General features: G+C 29.8%; 1 protein-coding gene across 1 annotated transcript in view; it reads right to left on the bottom strand.

Annotated features, from left to right (window-relative positions):
• The window catches only part of LOC110283236 (uncharacterized), a 160,886-nt gene that overhangs the window by 64,323 nt on the left and 78,568 nt on the right, over window positions 1-17,995 (bottom strand). Inside the window, exons 42-50 of the mRNA XM_087156878.1 lie at window positions 13,581-13,709; window positions 12,697-12,825; window positions 10,874-10,969; window positions 9,860-9,964; window positions 7,883-7,990; window positions 6,413-6,550; window positions 4,747-4,857; window positions 3,759-3,893; window positions 2,382-2,576 (exon numbers count right to left, since the gene is read on the bottom strand). Coding sequence (XP_087013004.1) covers window positions 2,382-2,576; window positions 3,759-3,893; window positions 4,747-4,857; window positions 6,413-6,550; window positions 7,883-7,990; window positions 9,860-9,964; window positions 10,874-10,969; window positions 12,697-12,825; window positions 13,581-13,709 — 1,146 coding nt within the window. The remainder of the gene's footprint in view (window positions 1-2,381; window positions 2,577-3,758; window positions 3,894-4,746; window positions 4,858-6,412; window positions 6,551-7,882; window positions 7,991-9,859; window positions 9,965-10,873; window positions 10,970-12,696; window positions 12,826-13,580; window positions 13,710-17,995) is intronic.

Genomic DNA, 17,995 nt, shown 5'->3' with positions numbered 1-17,995 from the left:
ATGCATATTCAAAAACTGCTTTACAGAATAAAATGCCATTTTTAAACTTATAAAATATTAAAACGGAAACTTCTTTTACCTAACTTACATATATATTGATATAATCAGTCATATAACAGTAAATACTTATTGCTAGACGCAGTAGATCTTAAACTAAATTGTTAATAATGAAACAAAATATATGAGATCTGACCATCTGAATCTTAAGTTTAAACTCTAATAATTTCAATTGAATTATTTTGAATTCAAATCCCTTTGTTTTGCAGTGAAATGCTTTATTTTTATCATTACCATACATAAGATGCTATTTAGTTGTTTTTAATATCCGAATGAAATATTATACTTAGTATTTTAGCTTCTTTAAAGAAGTTAAAATACATTCTTGTTGCTTCAAATAATACTTAGACAACACAAGCATAGATCTGGGGAGGATGTTCTCCCTAGATCCCTGTACCCATGATACTTCTCAGCGATCTTCCACAAGACTTCCAATTCACAAATTTTATGAACACGCGTATCGCATGTTTTCGGCTGATCTTAGCTTCGAGGATCGAGCCTCTTTTTCTCCGAACCAAAATCCGATGTTTTAAACACTAGGCAATCACAGCCCTTTTTATTTGAATAAATCGTTTAAGTATTCGTACATTTAATAACATTTTCCTCTCGCTTCGATTGACCAAATGGTACCTTACATTTTTCTCCTGATTAATGCACTCTCCTATTCCAAGTTCTTCGAAAATACAATAAAAGTTTTGAATTGATATGTATATTAAAGAGTTAATTTAGAATATTTGAATAGGTTATGAGTTATAGAGTTCAAAAAAAATTTCTAACTGTATTTTAAGTTACTGTGATTCACAATTATATTTTGAATTCTATAGCACCTCTTTTTAGCTCAATAGGATACACAGGTTAAAGCACTGACTAGTTTAAGAATATATTAACCTCAACACCTGACCTCTATGGGAGTAACTGGATTTCTAAGTTCAAACACAACAGTCTACACCAGGGTTGGGCAAACTTTTTTGGTCGAGGGCAAAAAATTGAGAGAAAAAAGTTTGGTAGACCAGGTAAAAACTACTAAAATAAAAAAAAACAATATACAAATTTTAATTTAAATATTTAATGAGATGAATGAAATTGGGACTTCATTTTTAAAAGTTCCCTATATAGAGGTTCCAAGTTAGATGTACTTATTTAAAGGAACGAGGCTAAATGTTTAGTTATTAATCTACTTCTGAAATAATTTTTTCCAAAGTTTATCATTGCTAACACGTGTTCACATATATAAGATGAAGCATACATTGTGATCATTTTCTGGGCATGAAATATTAAATTTGGAAAACAAACTTTTGGTAATGATTTGTAAAACTCAAGCTTTGGCATACGTAGAAACAACTACTTTAGATGAGCCAATGTACGGCTATAAAGAACTTCCTCTTTCAGCATTTTACCAATTGAAGCTGTCTGCGCAGCTATTTCCATAATATAATGCTTTGTAGAACAAAAATAGAGAAAGTAAAAAGGTCATCAGTAACTTTGTTAAAAAAGAAAGAACGAAAATAGCTTTAAACAAAGTAGACAAGAAAATGGATGTATATTGTTTATTTTCGCCATGGATTGACAAGTCTAAATTCGATTGGCGGGCCGTGAAAACTTTCTGGCGGGCCACAGTTGGTCCACTGGCCGTAGTTTGTCCACCCCTGGTCTACACCAAACTCGTTTTCCCACATAATGATTTAGGTTAGCTATTACATTTAGCATTAATGTCCTTAAGCGTGATTGCACACCTAAATTCCTATTTCACTAAATTATTATTTTTGGAATTGCAAAAGAACCCGAATTTTACACTATTAATCGAAACCCGTGATTGATTTTTCATTTATTTTTTTATGGTTAAATTAAAATGTGTAGAGTAAAATTTGTCTATTTTTATAGCTATCCTCAAAAATCAGGGGAAAAATTGACATTTAAAAAAACGGTTGCTGTAATGTTCTGGGAACCTTCTTTCTTCCAAATTTCGCCTCATCCTTGTTCTTTACCAAAACGGACTTGCTCACTGGCTCAGATGCTTAATAGAGGCCCCTACTCACGCTGATCAGAATAGATAATTACACGTTTATAGCGTCACTTCAACATAATAACCGAAACCAATATGCAAGTTTGTGAACCATAAGGGCACTTCATTTGATTTTTTATTCAATCATCAAAAAAAATTGCATTGCATGTTGAAATTCTTTAAAATGAAAGTGACATTTTCCAGCTGAAAAATTTTTACGATTCTAAAATTCACAAATGCAAAAACCAACAGTAAATTTAATCTTTAATATATGTTATTCTATATAAAAAAAATATAAACTAAACGATAAAACAATTCTTACCTCTGTGCATAATGACCTTTTTAAACTTTGACCAGAATTCTCAATCGCACCAAAATTCATTTCGTGTTTCTTTCTTGAATTTTGATTTCCTTGAAGTATTGTTTGGATATCTTGCTCAATCGTGATATATTCTAAATTGCGTGTCTCAATGGCAGCATTTAAAAAGCTTTTAAATCGATCAGTCATCAATAAAACCTATTCAAATGTTTACACTTTAGAAAAACTAAATGAGAGAAAGTGAACTTGATAAGTTTGGAATTAACAATATGAATTCAATTAAATTGTTCAAACTTGTATTACCAATTAGAATATCTATTAATATACAAATGTTTGATGAACTATATGAAGTACAATTAAAATTAAAGCATACTTTTGAAAAAGAGTTCATTTTATTTTATAACTGGCGTTGAGTAGCTGATCTGATTCTGAGCTTTTCACTACCACTATTAAACTCTGTAGCCTTGTAATTTTCATTAACCCAAAAGACAAAGGAAGTCCTGGATCAAGCATCGGGTCAAACTAGCTTTGGTGAAGTATATTTATTGATGGGACTAACCCTCATTTGCATTATATGAAAAGGAAAATCACAAAACCCTACCACGGTTAGTCCGAGTTCAAGGAGATTCTAATCATGATCCGCTTACCACTGAAAATATTTTGAGTCAGTATTGTGGCCAGTGCGAGCCCAGATCAGAATTCGTACCACTCAGCCACCGTTGAGATTCGAAACCTTGGTTACCTCATTAGAAGGCGAACGCACTATCCTTTTTATATCCCCCTAGAATCTTTGAAAAGGATTGCAAAAAATAGCTATATAATTAGAATTTTTTTTTTAAAAAAAAAGGCCATAATGATGAAATAATGGTCTAATTGAACAAAAAAAATTTCTCATCTAGAGAAATTGTGATCATATGACTCAAACCCGATAGAGCAAGTGGTACAGTGAGCAAAAGTTTGGTCGATTGCGTAGTTTGGTGGATTGCGCAATCAGCCAGTGGCTTCAATTGAATGTAGTGTACCTGCAAAAACTTGGGGGCTTGTTTCCTAATCAAATCCATTCAGTTATCAAAAGTAAGAGTAAGTTACAGGGTATTAAAGAATTATTTTAATAATTTCTCTAGAGGTAGTTTTATTTTTTTCCCCGCTGAGCTTATATCATAGTACGTACATCATTGTTAATTTATTTATTTTTTAATTTCAAATAATTAATTTACAAACAAGTTTATTTTTCGAATGAGTAAAAATTTCGGTTTACTTACTATATGACCCAAATTTTATATGAATTTTTTTATGATAATGTATCCTTTAAATTCTAATGAAAAATGTTTTCTAATGTGTATGTGACTTTTATATAATGTAAAACAGATTTGTACGAACCTGAGTCATATCGATTTCCTTGCTGTCTAACGATGAAATACTTTCCATTTCGCTTGTGTTGGTGGTCAATTCAATTCTTCGAGTTTCGATTATTTTTAAAGCTTCTTTTTCACAAACAGACACTGTGTCAGAGAGCTTTGAATAAGAAACGATGAAAATTAATTCAAATAAAAGTGTTCATTCAATGAAAATCAGCATTAAAGTGATATAAATACAAAATTCAAAAATATAATTCCCTTCAATTGTGAATTTGCTTTTTAAAAAAAAATCACGGTAAATGATTTTTTTTCTTCAGTTGTATGCAATACAATTCAATGTTAACATGTAACATTGAATATATGTAAGTGGAATACATATAGGAATATATGTAAGTTTATGAGGAATATATGTAAGTTTAATTTAATAATATCAAGGAGATTTAGTATATCCACATTTCCTTTTAGGACTTCAAATTTTCAATGAAATAAAAAGCTAATTCTTCTAATACTATTACAAAATTTCAGCAAAAGGATGAAATATTCAGTTTTAAAAAGCTTAAATTATTAAACACAATTCGATTTTACATAAAAAAATAATGTCTATAGATGATTCAGGGTTTATTAAAAAAATCGATGTTTAATTTTCCATCCATCTACCATCTACAAAAAATTCAATAATGGCGGAGAAAGTAATAAAAGAAAGAATTAGTTTGTAGAAAAAACATAGAATTTCAGTAGAAATACATTCAAATAAGAAACGAAAATTCATTAAATACAACACAAAGTAAAAAATCGGAAAAATAACTCAACGGAGAAATAGGAAATGAAATTTTGAAAAACACGGCAAATTATTTAACGAAATGTTTCAGGCCATTCTGCTGCCTGTGCTTTTCCCATTTTTATAATTGAATTATTTTACAGTTTAAATTGCGATATAAATTCATCTAATAGTTCTAAAATTTACTCTTATTCAAGAAAAGTAAAAAGTAGAGTTTTTAATAAGACTTTACCGTAATATTCTCTTTTTTGATAATTTCACATTGCAGAAGTTCTATTTCATTTTTTCTAGCATGTATAGCTTTGAATGAAAGTACTTCATATACTGAAATGATGTTCATGATCTGAAAGATGCTTTTATTAGTAGAAGTTGTATAATTTTTTAAACAGTGGATTCAGCCAAAATAAAAATGAACGAAACAGACAATAATGTGGTGTGAATTATACTGGGAAACAAATTTTATTCTTGTTTTCTATTGCATGAGATATTCTTTGACGGATTTTAAATACTTTCGCATTGCCAATTTTAAATCTGCAGTCGGTCGCCCTTTCCAAACTAAAGTTTTTTTTTCAAATGACATTTTCAGTCCTTTTTCTTGTCAAAATATACATGTTTAATAACATCATATAAAACAAGCAGTTACATAAATGTTGCGACGAATTTCTAAAGGAGTTAGAACCAATCATCAGGATTAAGACTGCATAGGAACCCATGCCCGTAAATGTTGTCATACGCTGATAGAGGTTCTGCATCTAAAACACATGAAGTGTTTCTTCATGTGCTTAAGAGCAGGTCATAATAGGGAGCGTACCGAGGGGAAAACGATGACATTTCCAGGCATGTGTTCCGATAGAATTTTAATCCTGATGATTGGCCCTAACTATTCTAGAAGGTAGTTGCAACATTTACGCAACCCCCTGTTATATATACCCTTTTCAAGCTTGAACATTTCAGCAAAAAATAGAGCAGAGATGTCCTTAAAAACAAAAATAGCTTCAGATATAAAATTCCCACACCCAAATTAGACGAGATCAAGTATTCGCAGCAAAACATTTGTTCCTCTGTATCGACACATCGATATTTCTATCATATATAAGTATAATTTTAATATTTAAGTGTTTCATTGTAGTTAAACCCAAGTTCGAGCAAGATCTGTGGTTAACTGAGAGCTAAAATTTCTTGAACAGAAATGAAGTAATAGTTTCCTCGTAGACTAAGCCTACATTGACGAATAATCTTCATTCCGAAGAATCTCAACATTGTGGGTATTGTGCTTTTTTTCTTGGATTAAAATCTATGTGTTATCATACATCTATATTTTTTAATATATATGTATAATTTCAATATTTGAGTTTTTCAATGTAGTTTAAACTCAAGTTATAGTTAGAGACTTATCTGGGATTAACAGAGAGCTAAAATTTATTGGAGAGAAACAAAATAATAATTTCCTCGTAGAATGCCTGCATTGTCGAAAATCTTTATTCTAAGGAATCTCCAAATTGAAGGTACTTGTGCTTTTTTCTTGCATTAAAATCTAATCTTAACTACTCGAGGTATCTATTATACTCAAAATAAACGTTAAATAGTCATATATTTTATGAAATATTCAGCTTTTAAAAATTATGATAATGCTACTATGCACTTTTATCAAGTTCAATGTAAGGCAATGACTATGTTTATCTTCTTATATTGCAGTCAAATTTTGTCAGGCGAGATAATATGCTAAAATATCCTAATCACAAATAAATGTTTTTATCTCTATAGGTTCGTGCATTTTCAGACAATAAGTGAACATATATAACAGAAAGATTGACTTTCCTTTTTATAAAAAGATTAGGGACTAAACAATTGAAAAAATAAAAATTAGCTGTAACTCTAATTTTAAATATGTAAATTACCTGAGATTTTAAAACGCTTCCAGAACCTGTTATTTCCATAACTGTGTCCAAATCCTGTATCGTAATGGCTATTTCATTTTTTCTTAGAACAATGCTATCATGAAGGAGGAGTTTGCAGGAATTTATAAGCTGATTATCCTAAGAAAAATTTAGTAAAAGATATTTAACAATATGCTATTTTAAAATGTAGCTTTTTTATTAGTTTCCAAGCACATTTACACTAATATCTCGAGTAATTTTTTAATCCAAAATAAATCTTTAGAAAATACTTTTTAATACGTTTTTTTCCCTTAGATTCCAGGTTGGTTCCAATTTCCGTTATTGTTGTCTATATTATTAAATTAAATTACACGAAATAAAAAAATCCTTATTATTTACGGTAGAGCTTATGTCTTAACTTTATGTCTAATTTGTGTCTAAACTTTAATTATAACATAATCATGTTACGCTATTGTAAATTAAAATAATAATCAAGTAAAAATTAAATGTTGTTGCTATTATCAAAAAGTACTTTCAGTTCGCATTTTCCCCCTGAACTTAATAATGCGAAACATGCAACTAATACTTACCCAGAACAAAGTCTAGAAAGTGTTTTCTCTAACTGATAAAGAAGTTGTATCAAATTTCTACTAAACATGGTCACAAAGTAAATCCAGTAAATGGTTAATTAAAAGTTATTAAGGTATGATTTCATTTTGCGTGTACATTCAAATATATTTCTTTTATTTGTCTTTTTTTTTAAATTTTATAAGCACGTAAGATTCAGTTACATTTCTTGTATTTAACATTGATCTACTATTGGCAAATACAAATTTTGTAATAAGTTCGAGTAAGCATTAATTATTTTCAATAATAGTTTCTATTTGATTACATTTGGGTCGCAGACAGAGCTTGATTTTTGAAGATGTTGCTGCAAATTAGTTCTGCTACCGGAAAATTCTGTCACCAGATTTACTAATAAATTAAATTTAGTTGTTTGCAGGGCCATTCTGGTTGGTAGGGTGCTGGACTCCCGTTCGTGAGAACTGGAGTTCGAATCCAGACGACCGAAGACTTCCCGTGTAGTAAATGGTGACTGGTACACGTTAAATCGGTTGGATCACAAAATCCTTCATATTCCCACAACAAATTATGCCTCTAGGGATACTGGATCGGAGATTGATAGTTCTCTGGTTCAGGTCAAAATTACGATTTGTGGATGAAGGAATGGATATATGAAAGATATGAATAGATCCGCCCTATAAACGGGTGTGACGCATTTGTGAGGCAGAAGTCGAATTATTGTCCATAGATGGAGCCACTGGAAAATAGGAACAATCGCCCCCCCCCCCCAGTGCATTAATGACCTAGACAACAACAACAACAGTTGTTTGCAAAATAATAATAATTATAATAAGAATAATAATAATTTGAAAAAAGTATTTAAATAAAACGTTTAAATATTTAGATACTTCCAAAAAAAAAACTTACTTCCAGTTCAGTTTTCATTTTGATGTCGGTAACAGACTGCAAAGCAGATTCTATTTGTTCAATTCGCAGTTTTGCATTGAGACAAATGTTATTAAGAAGAATCTGGCACTAATAAGGAAACAAATTAATTTATTCACATTAATGTTGCTGCCCTTTTTTCTAATTTTACATTAAAATATTTTTTTTCTTTTAAAAGGGTAACAATAATATGTTTAACCTTTGGTTTTAAAAAGGAAAATTTTTAAAATATATTTAATATTTAATGGAAACATAATCGTCAGAATACATTCTTCAAAACTCTTTCACTTGCAAAATGTAAAATAATATAAAAGAAGATTATAAATGAATAATTATACCTTATATATTTTTTTTTTAAATTTTAAAATATTGTAGATGATAAATAAGTTGTAATTTTAGTTTTAAATCAAATTGCCGCAAGAAATTCTCAGAATAAACAGTTTATAAAATTGATAATAAAGCTAAACTCAAATTATTTTGTATCATCTATGTTATATACATTTTGCTTTTGCGTTTATTCTGTATAAAAATCCAGTTTTTTGTTGGATATTTTGATTCCCCTTCCCAATTAGAAAGAGGATTTTTACCGAATGTCTGAATGCTTCGTCTTAAATAAAAATAGAATTTTCGTAAGATTTCCTGACCCAAATAGAAACTGGGTTTTTACCAGATTTAAAGATATTCCGTCTAGCGTAGGCAATAAAAAATTTATTCCATATTTTGAAGAAACAAATAATAAAAACAGCTCAAAATATAAACAAAAATATTAGTACAGTTTGAATACTTTATTTTATTTTTATAAATTGCTTAAACAAATATTTTGATTTTTTCTTGTAATAAGTCTCAACCAAGTTGATGTAACTTGCGCAATCCATAAATTATTTGCGGTTTTAAACAAAGTCAATTTTTTAATTTACTAAGTATTTCTGTTAATTGATAAACCTTTATAAGTTGAATGAGGTTTGTGTTTGAGGAAAGTTATTAATGTTCATTTAAGTGTTTTAATTCTCAATAATTCCAACTTTCCTATAAAGCTATTGAATACAACAGTAATCGACTGTAAACGATAATTTTCAAGATTTCCCATTCAAAGAAAGTATATGTGAACGAAGTTATTGAACCAAAGCAAATTATTGCTAAACCCATTTTCAGCTTTAAAAGTTTGTTTTAAAGGAACAAATTTGAAAAATCGAGAAAACTTCTTTATTAAACTCTTGATTAATTAACTATAAAATTCGTAAAAAAGGGTTAAAACTAACGGTTCCATTTAAATAAAATAAAATTTTGAAAAAATGTACACGCTTTCTCTCGAGACATATTTTTATTGCACTTGAGATAATTTTTTTTCAAGAGAAATCAAAATTCACTGTAAAAAAATGGGTACTCAAATATCACGAAACTTTTTCCATCATTGACGAAATCGTTTCCTGGTCTATGCCCCGTGCGAAAATCTCGTCAAAGTGACGAAATAATCGTCACTTCTTAAAGTAAACGAATTTCGTCAAAGTGTATAATGTATTTACATTTTCAAATAATCATAGGCACTGTATAGGTAGTACAACACAAGAAGGCTTAAATTACTCCCATGCCCGAAGCGGGTTTCGAAACTCGGATCATCCTGGCACTAAACCAACTTCTTAACCACCGTACTGTCGACCGGCTTAATTTGTCACTTTATTTTCGATTGTCTAGTCTTTATTCTAGTTTCATCATTCTAGTTAACAATGTTCCACAATGCACTAAGAAGAGGTTTCGAGTTGAGGAAAATGTTTTGACATGTATTTAGGAATTGGCGTTTCGTCCCGAATCCCGTGATTTTGTGATGAAATGATTCTCAAAATTAACGAAATACTGCTCAAGGATTGCTGAATGGTCAAAAGTGAGAGTTTCATATCTGAGAGTGTTGGAAATTATGTTTTTTATTCTACTGAAATATTTGAATGCACAACATAAACAGACCTTCTTGTTTTCAGCAACCTTTTCCTTTATTTCATCGGCTTCATTCTTTGAATTTTCGGCAAGAGTTAAAAGAAGATCTTGTAATGTTTTTGAGAATCGAGAATCCTGTACAAATTTAGAAATTGAATTAAATTTAAGGAAGACAGAACTAGTTACGTCAAAACCAAAGTTATTTACTTTAAAACCAAATGCCTAAAAAAGAAACTAATACACTGTAAAAGAAACTCCGGGTCAAAATAAGGTAAAAAGTTCGGGCACTTAGAGTGCCGGAATTTTTTACCGCAACAAGCACATATAACAGAACAAAGAAAATGAGATATTCAGTAATTTTTAAAGTAATAATAACTGCAAAAGCACTGTGAATCACTCTAATTAAATAAATATTATATATTAAATTAATAAATATTAAAATAGATATAATAAATAGATATAATAAATATAATAGATATTAATAAATATTAAAATAGAAAAAATTGAACATACTCAACTAACGTATATCTAAGAACATTAAGTAATAAGTATTTAAGACTGTAAAAAATGAATTTAAAAGATTTACAAATGATAATATTTGTATAATTATTATACTGGAGAATATTTTATTATGAATAAATATTCAGGGAGAATATTTAGGGATAAATTTATGGAATATTTTATTATGGAACTTTTACCACAAAGTATGTGGCATTTTTTAAACACAGAAAAAATGTTTGTTTTGACTATCTGTAAAACTCTTTGTCTATAAAAACTTAAATATGCGTCATAAAGAGGAAAAATTGTTTCTCAGCTATTGCAATGCTTTAATGTGCCCTAGTTTTAAATGCTTACTTTGTTTACTTTAAATTTTGTTTTAAATTTTTTGTAAAGGGTTCTCTTTTTTTATCTAAATAAATTCTGCAAATAGCGAAAAAATTTTATTAGCTCTTTCAAATTTAAATAATTCCGATTCTGCGACCATATTTTATTGAGAAAATCCAGTATTCACGCAATATAGAAATACTAAAAAAAATGGTTTACCTGATATCGAACGAACTTCAGCAACTCAAAATCAATTGAATCTTTTTCCGAATATCTATTCAGTATGGCTTGCTGAACTAAATTTTCAAGAGGATTCTAAAAAAAAATGAAATTTATTATTAAAAGACCAATAAAAGCATGAAAGTTAGCATCTTTACCCGATAAAATACACTGGAAATTTTCATAACACAGTTAAAACTAAAACGCATTTTTGCATGAAATATTAAAAAACAAACTTTAATTTTTATTTTAATTAGCAAATGAACGAAATTTGTGTTATAAATGCAAAAAGCATTCGAATGAAAAGTTAGAGAATTTAGATTTAGTCTGTTTTAAAAACATTGATTTAAGAATTTTAAATTACATTTAAAGTTAATAACCTTTTTATTTGTTTAATAACTTTATGAAAACGTAGTTGTTTGCACGAAGACGTAGATTTTTCATGTGTTTAACTGATACAGCATTGAGAATGGACCTAGTTTGGTCACGTAATCTAGCGCAAAAGTACAATTTTAAAAAATGACAGATATTTCTCTACTCATAAACCAGACAGAAAGTGTTACAAACGGACTTGGTTGATAGTCTCGGAAGAGGAACAAACAGTACTTCTTAGGAAGATGGAACACTTTCAATTATTTTTTCTAAAAGAGGGTGCAATGCGGAATCGGTAAAAATTATCCAAGTAAGCAGGCAACCTTACGACAAACGTTATACAGGGTTATTCGTAATTCCCTCCTCCTGTAAACGCCATTTTTCTTTACTACAACTGGCTTCTGTGGTACATGTTACTGCCATCTACCGGCAACTGCTTGAATTAAAACTTGAATACTTTCGGAATAATTTTATACGTTCTTTTTTGCCATATTCGTCTTCGTTTTTTTAATATAACGCTTCGAAACCCCGGAGGGAATTATGAATAGCCCTGTATTTTGATTAATTCATCCTCAATTTCAGAAGGTTTTACTATCCTTGTTTGGTAAAGACAGATTCAATCTCGATATAAAAGGGTTGTTTAATGTTTATGTAAGCTTAATACGAACATCATAGCGCGTAAACACTAGCATAGTTACATTTTACATTTTTTCAACCTTGCACGGTTTATTTGCTAATCATTTATAAACCTTGTTGGGGTTTGCAATAACGGTTGCTGCTAACATTAAAATCAACCTTACACTGCTATCTGATAAATTTTTTCATCTTTCAGAATATATAGATCGCATCTGATTTTAATTGTTCTTTTTCACTCACAGGCAGATTTCATATTACCAGTTACAATAAAATTTTACTTTACAAATGTCACTATTTTGCCATGTGATCTGGGACGAAGACGATAAAACAGATTTCTTAACCTAAAAATCTATACGACTTACATTCCCTGGAATTAATCTTTTATACAGCCTTCTACCATTTTGTCATTTAATACAATAAAATTAAGAATTTCAACTTCCATTTTAAAAGTCATGAAAAGTTGAGATTTTTTCATATAACCGCGCATGGAAATTACATTCCACGACTACCTTGTGCACTAATGTGCTCCGTAGCTACATTTTCAGGCTTTTACTATAAACTAGTAAGTTAAACAATTATCACTGGGTTTCATACTATTAAGTTGTTTACTAAAGTTAAATTGAAGTTCTCATTTTCGAAATATCATAGTTCTCTGTTAATATACAAATTAAACATATCAAATTTAACTAACGAAATTATTTCTAAAACGTTTTTGATAGTTTCACTGTTTTGGTATTGTAACGATTTTAGGTCATTTTGCAACATTTTAAAAATTTTGATTTCTTAATAGTTTAGATACAAGATTGTACACTCACTTCTGTCTCACTGTTTTCAGGAATTGAATCAGTTGTTTTCAAAGCACTTTTAAAAGAATTAATTTCTTCTTTCCTCATATTTATCGAGTAGGTGATGGCTTTTTCAAAAATCTCAAAGACTTTAAAATCCTATAAAAATTAAATGGTTAACTTGTTTCCGTACTTTGAACTAAATCTTTTTAATTATTTTCTTATTAAACAAAAGTAAAAGTTGTATTTTGCATATTTAAAATAAAACTGAAATTGAACTAAAACTGAATTAGACTGAAAACCATTAAACTGAATTAAAACTTAACTTTCTTCATAATTTTCCCCTCCTATGTATTAATAATGAAAGTTCGGAAATGTAGGTTTTGTTTCAATTTGCAAAGAAATAGCAGCCATAAGAATATATACTTAACTTATACAGTCTATAGACTACTCCATATACTATTTGCGTAGTCTATAAACTACAAAGAAAAGCTGGTATTTTCAAAAAATATAGTTGCATTAATATTGGGATAAAAATATTGAATTCAAGCTATCGAAATTATTTAGTATCACCTCATATGGTATTGGTTTGTTTATATAATTCAGTGACATAAGTGAACACTTGAAAATATTTTTCAATCCTTAAGAGACAAACTAATAAATAATATAAAATCTATACAGTATGCGAAACATATTTCTTATTTTTATGAATTTCAACTTACACTTTTAGAAAATTGTTTTATGAATTACTCATAAATAAAATTTCTGTTAATTCCTCAATGTTATTCCGACTTCAGCAATTCTATAATGCGACGTTGTTTATCTATCATGCATGACATTAACTGCATTTAAAGTTATATTTAAGGTTAAAGTAAACTATTTACGTTAAATTAAACTATTTAAGATACACTTACCTCCTTTTCAACTTTTTTTACTTTTATTTTCAATTTTTCAAGATCCAATTTCATTTCTTGAATTTTTTCTTTTAAAGTATTGACAGTATTGTCGAATAAATCTTTACAATATGCTTGAAATACTTTTACCTAAATTCAAATAAATTCTATAATGAAGTTTTAAAAATATTAGTTGTAGGAAAAGAAATGTTTCATTTCTTCAAAACCATCATATATAAAATAGAATTTATAGAATTTATAATCATAGAGTTATAGAATTTATTGCATGATTATTAATTCATGAAATCATTTTAAATATACAGAAAGAATTTATGAATAAAAATTTTAGAGCATTCTATGCATTACGATCGAGATCTCTGAGATTAATAGGACTAGTGAACTCCACCAGTTCTCGCTTGTGATCTCCTACCTCCAAAAACTACAATGCAATCTTATATAATTGACTATGCGAACCAAGCAACCAAATGTATCCTTACATTTAGCAGCATAAGTAATTCGCGATCGCAACGAACTATAGGGGGCGTTGTTGTATGAGACGCTTACCTGCGATTTCCATATGAACCGTCATTCAGTTACTCTGGAGACGTCGTTAATGTAGCGTGTAGCATTGCAACGTTCCTTCTTTAATGTGGCTTATTAAATTTAAAAAAGAAAAATGCTTGATCTTCTTTCTTGTACAACCGAAAACAAAATGGTATCTCTTTTTATTAGAGAAGGAATATCCAAAACACATCGGAAAATATTTGTACATTAACAGAAAAAAATATGTATATTCTTATAAGAGTTAAAACCTAATGCCCGAGAAATAGTATTACTAAATTTAATGATATAACATGAAAGGCCCATTTAAACTTTACATTCTATAGTTTTAAGAATCATATTAGTTCAGAAATTAAAATGAACAAAAAGTATACATAAGCCTCATAATTTTATGAAATTTAATTTTGTAAACAACGTTTTTTGACAACAATTTTTATCAAAAAATTTCAAGTTTCAATAAAAATCATTATTTAGAAACTAAGAAACGTAAAATAAAGAATGCTGACGAAACAAAAACAAAAAAAAAAAAAAACAATTCTTTTTTGTCGCCATTTTTAGTGCTACGAATATTCGTCTTTGGGATTTGCCAAAAACAAAACAAGATGCAATTTTATTTTTTCAGGAGGGAAATATTTTACCGAAAAAACGAAAATGTACCAATTCCCACAACATAAAACTTTATCTTGGCAAACGTACGTTTTGGAAATGTTATTTCATTTGGAATCTTATTCATCAGAGTTCATATGGCGATATGATTGTTTTGAATCTATGCTAAACTCTATATCGGCTCATTTTCCACCGAAATCCAATTAACTATTTTGATTTTAAATAAAGTGTTTTATTTTATGAACTGTCGCAAAAATTTTAAGTGTAGATTGGCGGCACTTAAAAACCGCCAAATCTGTAGCGGCGGTGGCGTTAATACGTCGTAAGTACCGAATTTTTATTCCATACTTTTCTGAATCATATTATTTCAAACATTGGAATATACAAGAAGTATACATAAACACATAATGTTATACCATTTAATTTTTCAAAAGTATTTTGAGAACAATTTTTATCAAAAAATTATAAACTAAAAAACGGAAAATAAAGAATTCTTAGGATAAAAAAAACGATTTTAAGAATTATTAACATTGAAATAAAAACTTTCATATTGTTTCTTTTTTTATTATTCTTATAGTTCTTAATCAGACGTAAAAAACCATTCTGTAGAGAACCATCATCAAATGAAAAAAAAATATTTACAAGCAAATTTTTTATTGTAAAAATCATTGCACTTACCTGATTTATGATTCCCGGAGAATTCCAAAATGATAAGTTCCTTGTTTGAAAACTTTATTCTCAAATAATAGATACATAGTTTATACCTTCATTACTTTTAGATAACATACTACACAGCAAAATTTTATAATTGATATGAATTTGAATATGTAGCTAAAAACAGAATATATAGCTGAATTCTAGTTGAACTTATTCTTTCAAAATCAAAAAAAACTTACCAAGAAAACGATTTAAATTAATTAAGAATCAGCACAAATGGCACTATTTCAAGTAACTTGGATAATTTTTTATTGTTGTTTTCCGAATTATATGGATACAGAAATATATACTATTCTATAACTATTACAATTCTGTATGTTCTGAATTCATATTTATTCACTGGAATGACGAAAGCAATGTTGACTTCACTTTAATTCGTAATGAATTGAAGACAGAAGAAATGCATTTTACCTTAATACACACATCTGTAACAGTATCCGAAATCGGAAGTCATCAGTTGCAAGTTTGTTGATAATAGAAATTAAAAATTATTGAGGAATTTTTCTTCAAATGTTTGGCGTGTTCTGTTCCTGAAAGATTTACTAATATTCTGGAGATTTTTTTCAAGTTCTTCGGCCTTTTCCTTAGGGAAATTTTGTTTCTTATTTGCTGCTAAAAAATGGCGTCTGATTCAGTCAATGACTTTGATGGAACTAAATGAAAACGTGATAAATTAATGTCCGATATTTACAGGCTCCCGCTAGACGGCGTACTCGAGCGTTGCGATCGCGAATTTAAAGTTCTTTCGTCTATTCTCTTAAATAAAATAATATAAAATAATTAATACTTCTTAAAAATTATTTTTGACAAGGGACTATTTTTAGGAAAATTAATTTTATTATTGTTCGCTAAAATTTTTTAGTTAATTTAAAAAAATTCTCGTGGTATGGCTATATATTTCGAGAGTCAAGAATTCGAACCAATCTAAAAAAAAAGTTATGCTTTTTTTAGAAAAAGATGTGTCTGTTTTTCTAAAGTATTTTGAGTCTTAGTATATAAAAGTTCAAACTTTCGATCATAAGTCATTCAAAGTGTTTGCTTTTTTGCACATGGTACATGTGCACAAACAGAAGTTTTTTTTTTTTTATATTAATTGAAAAGTTTTCAATTGATCATATTTTAATTTTTTTTATTTGAATAAATATTTTCTTTTGAAAAAATTTTGATTTTATATTTAGAATAAACTCGTGACTTAATAGCAGATGTATTTTTAATTGTTAGAGGGGGCACCAAAATATTTTCAGTGCTTAGGGCCTCAAGAGGTCTTAATCCGGCACTGCATCTACTCCTAGCTCCATGGTCGGGCCACTCAACGTCCAGCCACTGCGATGATTCCTGCCTTCTTCGTGAGCATTTGATGCAATATAGCGGACTGCAGAACGTCTGCGATGTCGTCCACGGATTAATGTTTTAATGACAGAACATCGAGCTGTAGTAGTTTCCAGACCTAGTCAGCGTGAAAACACCGTGTAAGCTGGCAGTAGTAAATTGTAGCAATGACCAAAGAACGTGATTTTGCATCGACCTCTCGGTAGTGACATTTACGTCCGTTCTCTCAAATGTAATGGCGGCCATTTGCGTTTGAACCCGTTTGGTTGAAGCATTTATCGCAAGTAGGGGTTTCCTCGAAGCTGAACTCTTCTGCAGGCTGATAGGTTCCTTAGGGTTAAATTAGTAGCGGAGTCTGGGGATGCCAATTGCTTCATTGAAATAAGTAATCATACAAACAGCGAGATGTCTACTTCAAGCTAAAGTACAGCGGACTACTTAATTGCTGATGATTCTCAACTCCTTTTCCTGTCATATTCACGTTTTTCCACACCCACACTTCATTTTTTGTAGTACGATGGCAAAGTACCATTTTTCTCACTACTCTAATTTGAACTTCTTCCCTTAATGTAACCAGTTTCTATTTGTGCATCCTGTTTTACTACATGATAAATTGGGAAAAGGCCTGTATGGCCTCAGATGCTAAGCTCCAACGCGAAGAAGAAGCGAACCGATATGCGGCCTGTGACTCTTTATTGAAAAAAATTTGTCAGGACTTTAACTTTTTTTTTTTAAATCGATTTTGTGCTCATTTCATACGTGTATAAAAGCAAGACAGTTAGAGCTTTTAGATTGAATGCTACGGATACTAGAATTCAATTTTATTTTATAACCGTCGTATGATCAGCCGACCCAATTTTCGGATTTACGGCTACTAATGTTCAACTCCGTAGCCTTGTATTTTAGAACCCAATCCAGAAGACAAGGGGACTCTTGAATCAAGTATTGGGAGAAATTTTGCCTTCTGGATGACTTTTTTGATGGAACTAACCCGCATTTGCGTTGCAAGGAAGACCACGATTAGCCTGATGGCAAAGGGACTCTAACCCATGATCCGTCTACCACTGACGATATTTCCCATCAGCACTGTGGTCGGTGCAAGACGGATTCGTTTCGACCAGCCATCGCAGGGATTCGAACCCGGTTCACCTCATCGGAAGGCGAACGTTCTATTCCCTGAGATATCGCGGCACACTAGTATTCAATTCAAGAATATCTGGTAT

Source organism: Parasteatoda tepidariorum, chromosome 1 (assembly GCF_982258835.1).
Source record: "Parasteatoda tepidariorum strain Cologne lab strain chromosome 1, Ptep-v5.0, whole genome shotgun sequence".
Lineage (NCBI taxonomy): Eukaryota > Metazoa > Arthropoda > Arachnida > Araneae > Theridiidae > Parasteatoda > Parasteatoda tepidariorum.
Note: the sequence above shows the minus strand (reverse complement) of the source record. Positions and strands in the feature narration are given on the sequence as shown.